The sequence below is a fragment of the Oncorhynchus kisutch genome, linkage group LG13 (genome assembly GCF_002021735.2).
Source record: "Oncorhynchus kisutch isolate 150728-3 linkage group LG13, Okis_V2, whole genome shotgun sequence".
In the NCBI taxonomy this organism is placed as follows: domain Eukaryota; kingdom Metazoa; phylum Chordata; class Actinopteri; order Salmoniformes; family Salmonidae; genus Oncorhynchus; species Oncorhynchus kisutch.
The window spans coordinates 76,335,263-76,354,025 of NC_034186.2; the positions used below are offsets into that span (position 1 = coordinate 76,335,263).

Consider the following 18,763-nt stretch of genomic DNA (forward strand, 5'->3'; position numbering starts at 1 on the left):
ACAGTGGTGTAACCCTTGTCTGTTTCATAAAGAGGAGTGTGTTTCCGCTGTAGATTACACTATGCGTTGTGCACTGCCAAGTTAACCCTTTCACTGGCGGCATGTAGCGTTGGTAGCTTTCATTCATGTCAATCATTTCTGTTATTTATTAATAACTTTATTTTTGTTTGTGAGACGTGGTCTTTAAAAGTCATTAAAGGATAGATTTACAAAGTGACTGAAGTACTGAGGAGGAGTGAGTGTAACGTGATGGTGATGCAGGTCTTTATTTTCATGTCAATGTTCAACAGGTTGTAAAAATAGTGCACTAAAACACCACACACTTACAAAACATTTGAATGATATATTCTATTTAAAATGAAATAGAGGATGTTATAAATGTCAGAAGGCACATGAACTTGCTTAGGAGACAATGTAATATGATGACCATGCATCCATCCTTTTGGATAAAGAGGGAATGTATTGAAAACACTAAAACATCTTTCCTTTTGGTTATGTTGCAACAGTTATTATGAAGATAAATGCTCATGGCACTTAAGATAAGGATTGTCTTCAGGAAAGAAAACAGTTGGATGTTGTGGTTGAACTTTACTTTACACTCCTGTATTTACCAGGTATTTACTTAAATAGTAGAATGATCATTACATCACAATAACCACCTAATAACAACTTTTGTATTATAATTTTTTTAATATTCATTGTAATAGTTTCTAATTCTGTTGAATTCTTTGAGATAAGTGCCAAAAGGTATGACTGTTACCATAGTTTCATAGTAAATACCAGGTAGATACCAGATGAAGCAGGGCTGTAAAATCAAGTCTGACTGATGCCCTGTGTTTACATGATGGTAACTGTGTAAATCTGATGATTGACAAGCCCATATCCACACATTAAAACATTGATTGAACGGACATTCAAGTTGAACCACGTGGGCTTACAGAGGCATCGTTGAAAACTCCACTTTGTGTGATTTAAATGTGCAAATGTAACATGGTACGATTGTGATAAAAGCAACCTAATAAATGAAGCGTTGACCTTCTAAAGAACAGTTGTCATGTTGTTGTGTCCAAAATGTCAGCTTTATGCCAACTGATAAGTGGTGAGAATGAAAAGTATTGCTGTTCTGTCCGTTACAGGTCTGGTAATTAACCTTCAGCACTTCACAGCCACAGAGAACCTCTATCTCACTATTTTAAACCTGCATAACAACTTTTGCAGTAAAGACATTGTTTTCACGTCCCTTTTCTCAAGACATATTTAAAGGTTGTTCTCTAGTATTCTGCACGAGACTGTAGCTGTCTAGGTGTCGACAGAAGTACAGACCTCTCCCTCCATAGAAGCACAGAGGTCTGGCAAAGGAAGACAGTTTGTAAACACGGAACACTGAGATGAGCTGTCCTACTTCACTTTGACTGTCCTACTTCACTTTGACTGTCCTACTTCACTTTGATTGGCCTACTTCACTTTGACTGTCATATTCTTCACTTTGACTGTCCTACTTCACTGACTGTCCTATTCTTCACTTTGACTGTCCTACTTCACCGACTGTCCTATTCTTCACTTTGACTGTCCTATTCTTCACTTTGTCCTATTCTTCACTTTGACTGGCCTACTTCACTTTGACTGTCCTATTCTTCACTTTGACTGTCCTACTTCACGTTGACTGTCCTACTTCACGTTGACTGTCCTACTTCACGTTGACTGTCCTACTTCACTTTGACTGTCCTACTTCACTTTGACTGTCCTACTTCACCTTGACTGTCCTACTTCACTTTGACTGTCCTACTTCACTTTGACTGTCCTGTTCTTCACTTTGACTGTCCTGTTCTTCACTTTGACTGTCCTGTTCTTCACTTTGACTGTCCTGTTCTTCACTTTGACTGTCCTGTTCTTCACTTTGACTGTCCTACTTCACGTTGACTGTCCTACTTCACTTTGACTGTCCTATTCTTCACTTTGACTGTCCTACTTCACTTTGACTGTCCTGTTCTTCACTTTGACTGTCCTGTTCTTCACTTTGACTGTCCTGTTCTTCACTTTGACTGTCCTTCTTCACTTTGACTGCCCTACTTCACGTTGACTGTCCTACTTCACTTTGACTGTCCTATTCTTCACTTTGACTGTCCTATTCTTCACTTTGACTGTCCTTCTTCACTTTGACTGTCCTACTTCACGTTGACTGTCCTACTTCACGTTGACTGTCCTACTTCACTTTGACTGTCCTGTTCTTCACTTTGACTGTCCTGTTCTTCACTTTGACTGTCCTATTCTTCACTTTGACTGTCCTACTTCACTTTGACTGTCCTACTTCACTTTGACTTTCCTGTTCTTCCCTTTGACTGTCCTGTTCTTCACTTTGACTGTCCTGTTCTTCACTTTGACTGTCCTGTTCTTCACTTTGACTGTCCTGTTCTTCACTTTGACTGTCCTGTTCTTCACTTTGACTGTCCTGTTCTTCACTTTGACTGTCCTTCTTCACTTTGACTGTCCTTCTTCACGTTGACTGTCCTTCTTCACGTTGACTGTCCTACTTCACGTTGACTGTCCTACTTCACGTTGACTGTCCTATTCTTCACGTTGACTGTCCTATTCTTCACTTTGACTGTCCTATTCTTCACTTTGACTGTCCTATTCTTCACTTTGACTGTCCTTCTTCACTTTGACTGTCCTATTCTTCACTTTGACTGTCCTATTCTTCACTTTGACTGTCCTAATCTTCACTTTGACTGTCCTACTTCACTTTGACTGTCCTTCTTCACTTTGACTGTCCTTCTTCACTTTGACTGTCCTACTTCACTTTGACTGTCCTTCTTCACTTTGACTGTCCTACTTCACTCTGACTGTCCTACTTCACTCTGACTGTCCTGTTCTTCACGTTGACTGTCCTACTTCACTTTGAATGTCCTACCTCACTTTGACTGTCCTATTCTTCACTTTGACTGTCCTATTCTTCACTTTGACTGTCCTACTTCACTTTGACTGTCCTATTCTTCACTTTGACTGTCCTAATCTTCACTTTGACTGTACTACTTCACTTTGACTGTCCTTCTTCACTTTGACTGTCCTACTTCACTTTGACTGTCCTGTTCTTCACTTTGACTGTCCTGTTCTTCACTTTGACTGTCCTGTTCTTCACTTTGACTGTCCTGTGCTTCACTTTGACTGTCCTGTGCTTCACTTTGACTGTCCTGTGCTTCACTTTGACTGTCCTTCTTCACGTTGACTGTCCTACTTCACGTTGACTGTCCTATTCTTCACGTTGACTGTCCTATTCTTCACGTTGACTGTCCTATTCTTCACTTTGACTGTCCTATTCTTCACTTTGACTGTCCTATTCTTCACTTTGACTGTCCTAATCTTCACTTTGACTGTCCTACTTCACTTTGACTGTCCTACTTCACTTTGACTGTCCTTCTTCACTTTGACTGTCCTACTTCACTCTGACTGTCCTGTTCTTCACCTTGACTGTCCTGTTCTTCACGTTGACTGTCCTACTTCACGTTGACTGTCCTACTTCACTTTGAATGTCCTACCTCACTTTGACTGTCCTATTCTTCACTTTGACTGTCCTATTCTTCACTTTGACTGTCCTACTTCACTTTGACTGTCCTATTCTTCACTTTGACTGTCCTAATCTTCACTTTGACTGTCCTAATCTTCACTTTGACTGTACTACTTCACTTTGACTGTCCTTCTTCACTTTGACTGTCCTTCTTCACTTTGACTGTCCTACTTCACTTTGACTGTCCTACTTCACTTTGACTGTCCTATTCTTCACTTTGACTGTCCTATTCTTCACTTTGACTGTCCTACCTCACTTTGACTGTCCTATTCTTCACTTTGACTGTCCTAATCTTCACTTTGACTGTCCTATTCTTCACTTTGACTGTCCTATTCTTCACTTTGACTGTCCTATTCTTCACTTTGACTGTCCTATTCTTCACTTTGACTGTCCTGTTCTTCACTTTGACTGTCCTTCTTCACTTTGACTGTCCTGTTCTTCACTTTGACTGTCCTGTTCTTCACTTTGACTGTCCTACTTCACTTTGACTGTCCTATTCTTCACTTTGACTGTCCTGCTTCACTTTGACTGTCCTGCTTCACTTTGACTGTCCTGCTTCACTTTGACTGTCCTGCTTCACTTTGACTGTCCTGCTTCACTTTGACTGTCCTGTTCTTCACTTTGACTGTCCTGTTCTTCACTTTGACTGTCCTGTTCTTCACTTTGACTGTCCTACTTCACTTGTATAGTCCATTTTGGTTTCCTATCAGCTGGTATGTACTTGGAATTTAGAGATTGTTAATTAGGTGTTTGTTATGAGGATTATGAAATTACTGTATGCCATGTAGTTCTAATAAAAAGTGTGCTGTAACATAAATGTTCTGTGTTTCATTTAGGTCTAACACCAAGAATGACGGTTGTGTTTTGGGTGCGGAGCCCCGGTGCGAGTGTGTGTGTGTGACGGAGCAGAGAGGGTGATCAGGCGTCACTGTGACTGCTATGAGGAGGATATGTATGTACAGAAAGACATCGGAGGGTTCATACAGTGTTCCCTTAAGCCTGGCCTGGGACCCTATGCTGAGTGCACAGAGATCACTGACCTCAGGTAGGTTACAGACAACCAGGACAATAGAACAGAGATCACTGACCTCAGGTAGGTTACATACAACCTGGACAATAGAACAGAGATCATTGACCTCAGGTAGGTTACAGACAACCAGGACAATAGAACAGAGATCACTGACCTCAGGTAGGTTACATACAACCAGGACAATAGAACAGAGATCACTGACCTCAGGTAGGTTACAGACAACCAGGACAATAGAACAGAGATCACTGACCTCAGGTAGGTTACAGACAACCAGGACAATAGAACAGAGATCACTGACCTCAGGTAGGTTACATACAACCTGGACAATAGAACAGAGATCACTGACCTCAGGTAGGATACATACAACCAGGACAATAGAACAGAGATCACTGACCTCAGGTAGGATACATACAACCAGGACAATAGAACAGAGATCACTGACCTCAGGTAGGATACATACAACCAGGACAATAGAACAGAGATCACTGACCTCAGGTAGGTTACAGACAACCTGGACAATAGAACAGAGATCACTGACCTCAGGTAGGTTACATACAACCAGGACAATAGAACAGAGATCACTGACCTCAGGTAGGTTACAGACAACCTGGACAATAGAACAGAGATCACTGACCTCAGGTAGGTTACATACAACCTGGACAATAGAACAGAGATCACTGACCTCAGGTAGGATACATACAACCAGGACAATAGAACAGAGATCACTGACCTCAGGTAGGTTACAGACAACCAGGACAATAGAACAGAGATCACTGACCTCAGGTAGGTTACAGACAACCTGGACAATAGAACAGAGATCACTGACCTCAGGTAGGTTACATACAACCAGGACAATAGAACAGAGATCACTGACCTCAGGTAGGTTACATACAACCAGGACAATAGAACAGACCAGCACTATACAATATTACATCCTCATACAAAATATTTTTTGTAGTTTCAAAATAGTTTGTAGTCAGATCTGCTCTGTGGGCAAACAGACAGGGGGAGACCTGTTTTTAAAAAGCCCATGTATGTGTGTGTGTGTATATATATGTATGTGTGTGTGTGTATATATGTGTGTGTGTATATATATGTGTGTATATATATGTAATTTACACACACTATTTAGTTCAGTTCTTTGCACCTTGTCATTGTGAGGTATTGTTTGTTTTGATACATGTTTCTATTTGGAGCTCTGGTGTTTTCCGTATTAGTCCTCATGTGTACCATAGTTTTGGCCATCCTCACGAACAACGCCTTTTAGCCTATTCCCTGCTTGTACTGTATGCCTGATCTCCTGCACTAAGTCATTAGCCTTCTCCATGCCTGTACTGTTGCCTTTTTGGACCCCCTATGTATGACCTTCTGCCTGCCCCTGGAACAAGCTACCTGCCTCCTCCTGTGGTCCTTTACAAATTAACACCTGCTGCGCCCTGCGCTTGAAACCAGCTCTCTGTCTCCCATCGTATTCATTACAACAATGAAGAAAATAGTAAAAATAAAGAAAAACCCTTGAATGAGTAGGTGTGTTCAAACTTTAGACTGGTACTGTGTGTATATATATATATATATATATATATATACATACATACACACACATACATACACACACACATACATACATACACACACACACACATACACACACACACACACATACATACATACATACATACATACATACATACATACATACATACATACATACACACACACATATACACACACACACACAGTGGGGCAAAAAAGTATTTAGTCAGCCACCAATTGTGCAAGTTCTCCCACTTAAAAAGATGAGAGAGGCCTGTAATTTTCATCATTTTCAACTTCAATTATGACAGACAAAATGAGAAGCAAAAATCCAGAAAATCACATGGTAGGATTTTTTATGAATTTATTTGCAAATTATGGTGTAAAATAAGTATTTGGTCAATAACAAAAGTTTATCTCAATACTATGTTATATACCCTTTGTTGGCAATGACAGAGGTCAAATGTTTTCTGTAAGTCTTCACAAGGTTCTCACACACTGTTGCTGGTATTTTGGCCCATTCCTCCATGCAGATCTCCTCTAGAGCAGTGATGTTTTGGGGCTGTTGCTGGGAAACACGGACTTTCAACTCCCTCCAAAGATTTTATATGGGGTTGAGATCTGGGGACTGGCTAGGCCACTCCAGGACCTTGAAATGCTTCTTACGAAGCCACTCCTTCGTTGCCCGGGCGATGTGTTTGGGATCATTGTCATGCTGAAAGACCCAGCCATGTTTCATCTTCAATGCCCTTGCTGATGGAAGGAGGTTTTCACTCAAAATCTCACGATACATGGCCCCATTCATTCTTTCCTTTACACGGATCAGTCGTCCTGGTCCCTTTGCAGAAAAACAGCCCCAAAGCATGATGTTTCCACCCCCATGCTTCACAGTAGGTATGGTGTTCTTTGGATGCAACTCAGCATTCTTTGTCCTCCAAACATGACGAGTTGAGTTTTTACCAAAAACGTTATATTTTGGTTTCATCTGACCATATGACATTCTCCCAATCTTCTTCTGGATCATCCAAATGCTCTCTAGCAAACTTCAGACGGGCCTGGACATGTACTGGCTTAAGCAGGGGGACAAGCCTGGCACTGCAGGATTTGAGTCCCTGGCTGCGTAGTGTGTTACTGATGGTAGACTTTGTTACTTTGGTCCCAGCTCTCTGCAGGTCATTCACTAGGTTCCCCCGTGTGGTTCTGGGATTTTTACTCACCGTTCTTGTGATCATTTTGACCCCACAGGGTGAGATCTTGCGTGGAGCCCCAGATCGAGGGAGATTATCAGTGGTCTTGTATGTCTTCCATTTCCTAATAATTGCTCCCACAGTTGATTTCTTCAAACAAGTTCAAACAGGTGCCATTAATACAGGTAACGAGTGGAGGACAGAGGAGCCTCTTAAAGAAGAAGTTACAGGTCTGTGAGAGCCAGAAATCTTGCTTGTTTGCAGGTGACCAAATACTTATTTTCCACCATAATTTGCAAATAAATTCATTAAAAATCCTACAATGTGATTTTCTGGATTTTTTTCCCCTCATTTGTCTGTCATATTTAAAGTGTACCTATGATGAAAATTACAGGCCTCTCTCATCTTTTTAAGTGGGAGAACTTGCACAATTGGGGACTGACTAAATACTTTTTTGCCCCACTGTGTGTGTGTGTATATATATATATATATAAGAATCAATCACTAATCTTATCTTTATCTCAGGTCTGGGCTGGAGGAGGTGTTTCCTGATGTGCGTTCTCTTTGTATCCTTCACTCCTCCTCCTCCCTGCCTGCAGACTCCTTCTCTCACATTCCCCTCCTGGAGCACCTCTATTTGGATGGCTCACACCTGGCAAAGGTGTGAGCGTGTGTGTGCGCGCACACGTGTATAGCTGTTATGCATTGATTCAGCCCATATTTTTAATCCTAGATGTGTGTGTATCCCCTTTTTTCACAGGTGACCTCAGGGTATCGGCCTAATTCTGCTCTGCATGCATTATTTGATGTCTGGCAGAATCTGTGCAGAAGATCTAGGTGCTGCTGTAGGCCCTCCATGGTTGGGGACAGAAGCACCAGATCATCAGCAAACAGTAAACATTTGAGTTAAGATCTCTCTGTCTTTATCTCCCTCCCTCACAATGTCATTACTGTATCTCTATCTCCCTCTGTCTTTCTCTCCCTCCTCACAATGTCATTACTGTATCTCCCTCTGTCTTTCTCTCCCTCCCTCACAATGTCATTACTGTATCTCCCTCTGTCTTTCTCTCCCTCCCTCACATTGTCATTACTGTATCTCCCTCTCTCTCTGTCTTTCTCTCCCTCCCTCACATTGTCATTACTGTATCTCCCTCTGTCTTTCTCTCCCTCCCTCACATTGTCATTACTGTATCTCCCTCTCTCTCTGTCTTTCTCTCCCTCCCTCACATTGTCATTACTGTATCTCTATCTCCCTCTCTTTCTCTCCCTCCCTCCCTCACATTGTCATTACTGTATCTCTATCTCCCTCTGTCTTTCTCTCCCTCCCTCCCTCCCTCACATTGTCATTACTGTATCTCTATCTCCCTCTGTCTTTCTCTCCCTCCCTCCATCACATTGTCATTACTGTATCTCCCTCTCTCTCTGTCTTTCTCTCCCTCCCTCACAATGTCATTACTGTATCTCCCTCTGTCTTTCTCTCCCTCCCTCACATTGTCATTACTGTATCTCCCTCTGTCTTTCTCTCCCTCCCTCACATTGTCATTACTGTATCTCCCTCTCTCTCCTTCTCATTACTGTGTCTCTCTCTTTCTCGCCTTCTCTTTCTTTCACCCCCTCTTTATCTCTCTCCCTCTCTCTTTTCCTCCCTCTTTCTTTCCCTCTCTCCAGTCCATGTTTACAGACCTGGTGTCTCTACGTGTTTTGAGGCTGTACAGTGAGAGCCCTCTGATCCTGTTGGAGGGGGTCTTCATTCCCCTGCTGTCTCTCTCCACGCTGGTCTTTGACCAGGTCGACTTCCGCTGTGACTGCTCCAACGGCTGGCTTCTGGACTGGGCTGACAACTCTCGCAAAACACAGGTAGAACAAGTCCGGTCCAACTAAAGCTCTGATCTGCTGACTGCTGATAACATATTGATTATTGTTGATCAATAACAGGTAACAAACAGGTTTTTACCAGGTATTGTGTATTTGTTTGATGATTTCTGGTCTTTAACGGGTGCTGTGAACAGCAAATGATATTGATTAGAATCTTTCAACAACAATTTATAGAGTGTTGATAATTGACTGAGGTGGTGTTGACTAGGGTTGATACAGTATATTGATTACAGATGATTAATGATTGATTGGTTATGGATTCAGGTGGTGCTCCTGCAGCGACAGCAGTGCATCTGGCACTACCAACGACTCAACTTCCTGTCCACCATGGAGCGCCTCTGCCAGACCGAAGACGACATCCTGTCCTACGTCTCCACAACGGCCACTGTGTGCACCCTCCTGTGCTTGGCGCTAGGATACCGCTTCCTCCGCTGGCCCTGTGTTGTTCTATTCTTTCATCTGAGAGGATGGGTGGAGCGACGTGTGGGGAGGAGGATGGGGGGACAGTGGGAGGAGCTGATAGAGGGAGAGGAGAAGGAGGAAGAGGAGGATGGGGGAACAGTGGGAGAAGCTGATAGAGGGGGAAGAGGGAGAGGAGAAGGATGAAGAGGAGGATGGGGGAACAGTGGGAGAAGCTGATAGAGGGAGAGGAGAAGGAGGAGGAGGAGGATGGGGGAACAGTGGGAGGAGCTGATAGAGGGGGAAGAGGGAGAGGAGAAGGATGAAGAGGAGGATGGGGGAACAGTGGGAGAAGCTGATAGAGGAGGTGAGGTATGATGAGTTTGTGTCGCTCAGCAGTCGTGACATGGCGTGGGTACTGGGAGAGATGGCCCCGATGCTAGAGGAGGAGGGGGAGCCACGACTATGACTGTGTCTGCACCACCGAGAATTTGAGGTGTGTGTGTGTGTGTGGGCGAGTGCGTGCTTCGACATGCATGTGTGTGTGTGAGAATGGAGAATATGTGTATATTAGTACAACCACAAATACATTAGATTTCATTGATAAACAGCACCTAGCCTGTTGTGTCCTGTCCCAGGTAGGGAAGGGCATCGTGGATAACATCGCTGAGAACATCTACTGCAGCAGGAGGACGGTGTGTGTGTTGACCAGACGCTACCTGAGGAGTGACTGGTGTGGCCTGGAGATGAGAGTGGCCACACACCGCCTGTTGTCTGAGCACAGCCACAGACTCATCCTCATCTTCCTAGAACACATCTCCCCCTTCGAGCTGTCCGCCTTCCACAGGTTACACACCAACTCACCTCTTGAATGGACTGAACTTAGAATGGAATACATTGTATATGAACAGAAATTATATGAACAGTAGTGATATGATGTACTGGGTGTTTGTGTTGCAGACTGGCTAAGCTGGCCAGAACCCGGACCTACCTGGACTGACCCCAGGATGAGGACGAGAGGGTAACGTTCTGGGAGCGTTTACGACGAAACATCGCAGAAAGCGACACAGAGGAACTGGTGAGAGAAGGGGTCAGATCAGACATTGCACCATTTGTCCTGCTGCTCTCATGAAAGTCATCTACCTGAAGTGTAGCTACTCCAGTGTAATGAGTAACTTTGTAACTCAGTTACACAGAAGGTCAACCTGACCCTAGCACTGTTACAGTATATAACATACTGTATGTGTTTTCAAATGTCCTTTCATTCTACGTTCATTTTGCAGCATGATCCTCCGGAAGCATCCTGAAGTCATCTGCATGTTCCACGTGATGTTCTACGTTTAGAGAGAGAGAGTGTTCGCTACTGATCTCAGATTAGGGTGCCGTCAAGGGACTCCTTTCTGGACTTTTTTTTTGCATAATATTTTGACGTTGATATCTTTGCCTTCCATTTATCAGACACTCTTATCCAGAGCGACTTACAGGGTTAAGTGCCTTGCTCAAGGGCACGTCGGCATATGTTTCACTTAGTCGGCCCAATGCTCTTAAACGCTAGGCTTTATTTCCTTTCTTTCGTTTATTCACTGATTGTTCAATGAACTGTTCTTGGATCTGTGCTGTGTGTATTTTAGCACAAAGACAACATTAATATGCTAAACATTCTCCCATGGAAACAACACATTTCAATTGGTTAGATATTGTTTCCTGTATATGACCATTTGTTTTAATACATGTTGCTGTCACGCCCTGACCTTAGTTATCTATGTTTTCTTTATTATTTAGGTTTTGTGTTTAGGGTTTTTGTATGTCAGGGGGTGTTTGTAAGTCTAGGCATATGTAGGTTTATGGTGGCCTGAATTTGTTCCCAATCAGAGGCAGCTGTTTATCGTTGTCTCTGATTGGGGACCATATTTAGGTAGACATGTTCGCTTGGGTATTTGTGGGTCCTTATTCTATGTTTAGTTGCCTGTCTGCACTATTTGGATTAGCTTCATGTTTTGTTTGTTCAGTGTTGCATTTCTTTAAAAAATGAAGAATGTACACTTACCACGCTGCGCCTTGGTCTCCTCACAACGAACGTGACAGTTGCACTCTGTAACTCATTGATGCAAGGTGATTTTACAGTAGCTTTATAGTGCAACACTCCTCCCATCTAAAGCAGAGACCCACATAGTATAGTTGCTGTCTCAGCTATACTGACTAAAATGTGTGTGTGTGCATGCTTGCAAGAGTCCTTGTCTGTGTGTGTGTTTGAAAGTGGTGTATGCTGTCTACCTGCCCTCTCCTCAGTAAGTCCCAGGGCCTGTTGGTTCTAACCCTCTGCAGCAGAAGGACAGTGTCTTGTCATCACTAGAGATCCATTGCTACAGGCTGAGAGATGAGGGTTAATAAGCCATCCTGGTCTGTGTGAGAGCTGCTGACTAATCATGCTGATGATGCATTTCTACAGTGTTGCGTGAATAAATGGGGACGTGTCTTTTTAAGATTTGGAATAGTCTAAACCTTCAGGCAAAGCCCTGTGTGTGTGTGTGTGTGTGTGTGTGTGTGTTTCATTGTCAAATCCAAAGATAATCGAGTCACATCAAACCCCTCACTCAGTGGAGTTGGATTCAGACTCCTGTGTCTCATTAGTTGTGTGGTTAATGTCAGATATAGCTGGACTAGGAGAGGAGATGTCATTCATGCCAGAGGGTGGGAATAATTTGCTACCCTTTGACTCTGGTCAGAATGAAAGACTCACGTAACTACACTCACAATAAAACTGACTTTATAACACTGATGTTAGATTTGAATCAAGACAGGCTCAAATCAATAGAATATTCTAAATGCAAGCCAAAGGGTGAAACATGCAATACACAATCCCTCATTTCTGCTGCTGATGAAGTTGATTTGATCTGCCCAAAGCTAAGTAAACCAGAAGAGCTGCCCTGAGAGGTTTTAGTATAAGCATAGTGACTTAACATTCATATGGCAGCCAGACAGGAAACCTGAGTGTTGCATCAGCTGATATTGCATCAATGAGATCATCACTCTACGTTAATATGGTGGTCTATTTAGTCCACCAGGTTCTGCACACACTTCCATGATGGCTGCTACACACAAGCTATGCGCTGGTGTTATTGCTGTAACGTCTGTTTTCTGCTTACCCACCAGCCACCACCTGTTAGGTTCTGTGTTTCCTTCATGCAGGGTGATTGGTATAGCACACCTTGCTCTCTGCCTGTAATTATTATTAGCTTAACATTATGCATGCTCTAGCAGTGAGCTACCATGAAGGAGCAGAGCATAACGCCTAGACTAACGTATTGTAATCTTTAATAATAAATGGTTAAATGAACACGTGTGGTTTCCTGTCTGAAGGTGAGGGCTTTTCAGTGTATAAATCCTATAATCACGTCATGGAAAGAAACCAGTGGTCAGTGTGGGGTAATTTAGCTTACACTATTACAGACACCTTAACCTTGAAGTGGACAGAATGGACGCCATGACATGAGAAACATTTACAAGAGATGGGGGGGGGGCTTGATTTTAGGAAGAGGAGGTGAGTATAAGAGTGAGAAAGAGAGAGAGAGAGAAACTTACCTTCACACGTACCACCTCAGCTACCGGCAGCAGTGTCCAGGTGAGTTAATCATTCTAATCTACCTCCACATTTCTCTATAAGTTGAATATACATCTTTTATCTCCCTCTCTGTTTAATGTTTCTATCTCCTGTCCTCCCGTCTCTTTCTCTCCTCCTCTGTAACACTTGCTGTTTTTTCTCAATGCCGTCGTTGACCTGACTTGGTCTGTATTATTTTATCTACGTATTTATGATTTTTCAGTTCAATAACCTCTCCTCTGTGTCTGTATTGTATTCTGTTTCGTCCCATTAGAACACTACCTCTTCTCCATTCTTCCTCTCTCTCTCTCTGTCAGTGATGGAGTCAGCCATTGGTGTACTCGTGTCCCAGTTCAAGGCGTTTGCTGGAAGTGATGGATCCTCAGACACACTGAGCAGAGATGAGTTCCGGAGCCTGGTCAAAACACAACTCCCCAACTTCGTTAAGGTAATTACATGTTAATTATACTGTGGTAACGTTTGAGTAATACTATAATAACCAGTGATCACAGGCTTTTATTCCAGTCCAGCTATAATACAACTGATTCAGCTTGATGGTTAGTGCTGGGCTGTAACAAAAGCATCCACCCTTTAGCTCTCTAGGAGCAGGGTTGGTGAGCCACAACATCAGTTTGTGGTCCACTTCATTTCCTCTAGATGGGGACATAGACTGCACAGATGCCTCTCGTCCTTCCAACCTCTGCCTCCTGTGGTATATCAGTATGGCCATGCTAAATTAGACATTTGCATTTGTGCTTGTAAAGTGCTGTACCGCCATCCTTTCTAGAATGGCCAAATAGTGACACCCATCAAATAGCTTAATTTCCTTGTTCCCTTCTCATGACCACAGATGGTAGAAAGGTTTCTTCTCATCACATGGCTTTTCTGACAAGCACAATCAGATCAGTCAGTGTGGTTCTGAATCTGAGAAGAGGAAAGGAAGCCTCTTAACTAGTGATTCTGACGGCCCTTATTGCCCCCATGTAGAACGCTGATGACCCAGCTGTCATCGACCGACTCATGGACTCAATTGACGAGAACAACGACGGAGAGCTCACCTTCCTGGAGTTCTGGCAGCTGATTGGGCGACTAGCAAATCAACACGGCGGCTTTATCCAATAGGATGTCTCCATGTCTTGTTCTGTTACTACCATATGATTACAATGATAAGTTATTCTAGTGGTATGGTTATCCCCAGGTTGTGTTTCTAAATTGTCAAGTGTTTGCTAAAGCTATGGAGGATTGGTCCAGCAAAATAAAACATGGATGAATCATACAACTATAGTATCTATGACTACCTGACCTTCCTCCCTCCCTCTGTCTTTCTTTCTTTCTTTCTTTCTCTCTCTCTCTCCCTTTGTCGCTGCCAGAATTCCCTCCTTGTTTTGAAAGTATAATTATATCTCGCCAAACTAATACTGCACACACACACACACACACACACACACAGAGCAGTGATGGCATCGGACTGTGTCTGTGTAAATTTTGAATCTTGGTGTGTAAGCAGAATTTATTCTGGCCCTGTTGTGAATGAGACTGCTAGTGTTTTCCAGGAGGTTGTACCTCTTGCCAAATGAACAGGAGGCTGTAGGACGGAAAGAGAAAAACACCATTGTTAAGTGTATAGGCACTAGGCAGGAGTAAAGAAATGTGGACATAGCCTGGATGTCAGTCTTACTGCTTCAGCCAATGATGATTGCTATGATGTTTGGTATGATGTTTGGTATGGCAGCAGGGAAGGAGTTGGCTAAAGCAGCACAATATCTGGCTCCCAGGCTAGGGAGAATCCGTAGCAGTGAGTGGGTAAAATCAATGGGGAAGCCAAGACAGAAAAATAAAAGCCATATTACAACCCGTGTTGTGATAATTGCGTTGTTTGCTCTGTAACCTGTTAGTTCATATGCCTTGACACAGTGATATATAGGCCTTAGGCCGAGACAATAAGAAGATACAGTGCAGAATAAATTCAACCAAACTTTTGTTTTTCTTTTCGGATAGCGACCTCTGTCCAGTGAAGTCCACAAAGCATATTGCATGTACAGTAACATCACCTACAGCATGGTAAAGCAAGTTAATGTTTTAGCCATTTTTGGAGTACTAAACAACTATTGATTTACAGTGCCTTGCGAAAGTATTCGGCCCCCTTGAACTTTGCGACCTTTTGCCACATTTCAGGCTTCAAACATAAAGATATAAAACTGTATTTTTTTGTGAAGAATCAACAACAAGTGGGACACAATCATGAAGTGGAACGACATTTATTGGATATTTCAAACTTTTTTAACAAATCAAAAACTGAAAAATTGGGCGTGCAAAATTATTCAGCCCCCTTAAGTTAATACTTTGTAGCGCCACCTTTTGCTGCGATTACAGCTGTAAGTCGCTTGGGGTATGTCTATCAGTTTTGCACATCGAGAGACTGACATTTTTTCCCATTCCTCCTTGCAAAACAGCTCGAGCTCAGTGAGGTTGGATGGAGAGCATTTGTGAACAGCAGTTTTCAGTTCTTTCCACAGATTCTCGATTGGATTCAGGTCTGGACTTTGACTTGGCCATTCTAACACCTGGATATGTTTATTTTTGAACCATTCCATTGTAGATTTTGCTTTATGTTTTGGATCATTGTCTTGTTGGAAGACAAATCTCCGTCCCAGTCTCAGGTCTTTTGCAGACTCCATCAGGTTTTCTTCCAGAATGGTCCTGTATTTGGCTCCATCCATCTTCCCATCAATTTTAACCATCTTCCCTGTCCCTGCTGAAGAAAAGCAGGCCCAAACCATGATGATGCCACCACCATGTTTGACAGTGGAGATGGTGTGTTCAGGGTGATGAGCTGTGTTGCTTTTACGCCAAACATAACGTTTTGCATTGTTGCCAAAAAGTTCAATTTTGGTTTCATCTGACCAGAGCACCTTCTTCCACATGTTTGGTGTAATCTCCCAGGTGGCTTGTGGCAAACATTAAACAACACTTTTTATGGATATCTTTAAGAAATGGCTTTCTTCTTACCACTCTTCCATAAAGGCCAGATTTGTGCAATATACGACTGATTGTTGTCCTATGGACAGAGTCTCCCACCTCAGCTGTAGATCTCTGCAGTTCATCCAGAGTGATCATGGGCCTCTTGGCTGCATCTCTGATCAGTCTTCTCCTTGTATGAGCTGAAAGTTTAGAGGGACGGCCAGGTCTTGGTAGATTTGCAGTGGTCTGATACTCCTTCCATTTCAATATTATCGCTTGCACAGTGCTCCTTGGGATGTTTAAAGCTTGGGAAATCTTTTTGTATCCAAATCCGGCTTTAAACTTCTTCACAACAGTATCTCGGACCTGTCTGGTGTGTTCCTTGTTCTTCATGATGCTCTCTGCGCTTTTAACGGACCTCTGAGACTATCACAGTGCAGGTGCATTTATACGGAGACTTGATTACACACAGGTGGATTGTATTTATCATCATTAGTCATTTAGGTCAACATTGGATCATTCAGAGATCCTCACTGAACTTCTGGAGAGCGTTTGCTGCACTGAAAGTAAAGTGGCTGAATAGTTTTGCACGCCCAATTTTTCAGTTTTTGATTTGTTAAAAAAGTTTGAAATATCCAATAAATGTCGTTCCACTTCATGATTGTATCCCACTTGTTGTTGATTCTTCACAAAAAAATACAGTTTTATATCTTTATGTTTGAAGCCTGAAATGTGGCAAAAGGTCGCAAAGTTCAAGGGGGCCGAATATTTTCGCAAGGCACTGTAGAACACCGGAGAGTTACTGCAAATCACAAAGAAAACAGGAGCCTCCACTATTCCAGCACCATTTTAACATCATCAACTCACATATGCTTAGTCTAATACAGTGACAACTAAAAGATACCAAAAACAATTTAGTCTAATCAACCTCATCTGTGTGTGTGTGTGTGCGTGTGTGCGTGCGTAAGGAGAAAAAAACATGTTGACTCACCCTACTTGTAGACACACCAATGCTATCCTCCTCTCATGTTGCTGAAACTGTCTATGACTTTGTCTTACAGTATACGCTTTTAGTTATATTGGCCTATAGGCTGGCTAAAATGCTTGCTTGCTAGCCTTACTTCCCTTCATGGGCAATGATTAGCCAGCTTGTTTTAGCCTACTACATCTAGCTACATTGAACTTCCATCCTCTCAGGCCAGAGGCACAATGTATGACTTTATGGTTGGATCAGAATGGCCATTATAATCATTGGCCAGAACACAGAATCACAGTGGATTCTGAAAGTATTCAGAGTTACGTTACAGCCTTATTCTAAAATGGGTTAAATAACACGTTCCTCATCAATCTACACACAATACCGCATAATGACAAAGCAAAAACAGGTTTAGACATTTTTGCAAATGTATTACAAAAACAGAAATATCTTATTTACATATGTATTCAGACCCTTTGCTATGAGACTCCAAATTGAGTTCAAGTGCATCCTGTTTCCATTGATAATTTTTGGGATGTTTCTACAACTTGATTGGAGTCCACGTGTGGTAAATTCAATTGATTGGACATGATTTGGAAAGGCACACACCTGTCTATATGTGGTCCCACAGTTGACAGTGCATGTCAGAGCAAAAACCAAGCCATGAGGTCGTATAGGAATTGTCCGTAGAGCTCCAAGACAGAATTGTGTTAAGGCACAGATCTGGGGAATGGTACCAAAACATTTCTGCAGCATTGAAGGCCCACAAGAACAGTGGCCTCCATCATTCTTAAATGGTTCTCCCAAGCGGCGCAGCGGACTAAGGCACTGCATCTCAGTGCAAGAGGCGTCTCTACAGTCCCTGGTTCAAGTCATCCGGGTTTGGCCGGGGTAGGCCGTCATTGTAAACAAGAATGTCCTTAACTGACTTGCTTAGTTAAATAGAGGTTAAATAAGATTTGGAAACACCAAGACTATTCCTAGAACTGGCTGCCTGGGCGAACTGAGCAATCAGGGGAGAAGGGCCTTTGTGAGAGGTGACCAAGAACTCAATGGTAACTCTGACAGAGCTCCAGAGTTCATCTATGGAGATGGTAGAACCTTCCAGAAGAACAACCATCTCTACAGCACTCCACCAATCAGGACTTTTTTGTAGAGTGGCCAGATGGAAGCCACTCCTCAGTAAAAGGCACATGACAGCCCGCTTGGAGTTTGCCAAAAGGCACCTAAAGGACTCTCAGACCATGAGAAACAAGATACTCTGGTCTGATGAAACCAAGGTTGAACTGTTTGACCTGTTTGACCTGAATTCCAAGCGTCACGTCTGTAGGAAACCTGGCACCATCCCTACGGTGAAGCATGTTGCTGGCAGCATCTTGCTGTGGGGATGTTTTTCAGCGGCAGGGACTGGGAGACTAGTCAGGATCGAGGGAACGATTTACAGAGCAAAATACAGAGAGATACTTGATGAAAACCTGCTCCAGAGCACTCAGGACCTCAGACTGGGGCAAAGGTTCACCTTCCAACAGCATAACTACCCTAAGCACACAGCCAAGACAACGCAGGAGTGGCTTCAGGACAAGTCTCTGAATGTCCTTGAGTGGCCCACCCAGAGACCGGACTTGAACAAGATCTAACA

General features: G+C 43.0%; 1 protein-coding gene and 1 pseudogene across 3 annotated transcripts; both read left to right on the plus strand.

Moving 5' to 3' along the window:
• The first annotated feature begins 4,412 nt into the window (after nucleotides 1-4,412).
• LOC109901646 (toll-like receptor 13) lies at nucleotides 4,413-10,893 on the plus strand (annotated as a pseudogene).
• A 2,167-nt stretch (nucleotides 10,894-13,060) lies between these two features.
• LOC109901782 (protein S100-A11-like) lies at nucleotides 13,061-14,463 on the plus strand. Of its 3 annotated transcripts, none has more exons than XM_020497736.2 (3): nucleotides 13,061-13,208; nucleotides 13,505-13,635; nucleotides 14,175-14,463. In XM_020497736.2, exons 1-3 carry the CDS (start codon nucleotides 13,076-13,078, stop codon nucleotides 14,307-14,309), a joined length of 399 nt encoding a protein of 132 aa, XP_020353325.1. In that variant the 5' UTR covers nucleotides 13,061-13,075; the 3' UTR covers nucleotides 14,310-14,463. The 3 variants fall into 3 exon arrangements, with proteins under 3 accessions (XP_020353325.1, XP_020353326.1, XP_031643299.1); XM_020497737.2 differs by having other exon boundaries at nucleotides 13,107-13,208; nucleotides 13,462-13,635; XM_031787439.1 differs by lacking the exon at nucleotides 13,061-13,208 and adding an exon at nucleotides 13,284-13,372.
• Nucleotides 14,464-18,763: the final 4,300 nt, after the last annotated feature.

Bases quoted from the DNA above. Each gene is read 5' to 3' on its own strand.
- LOC109901782 (XM_020497736.2), top strand. From the start codon at position 13,076: ATGAGAAACATTTACAAGAGATGGGGGGGGGGCTTGATTTTAGGAAGA. The intron at 13,209-13,504 runs GTGAGTTAATCA...TCTCTCTGTCAG, and splicing joins CTACCGGCAGCAGTGTCCAG to TGATGGAGTCAGCCATTGGT. The intron at 13,636-14,174 runs GTAATTACATGT...GCCCCCATGTAG, and splicing joins AACTCCCCAACTTCGTTAAG to AACGCTGATGACCCAGCTGT.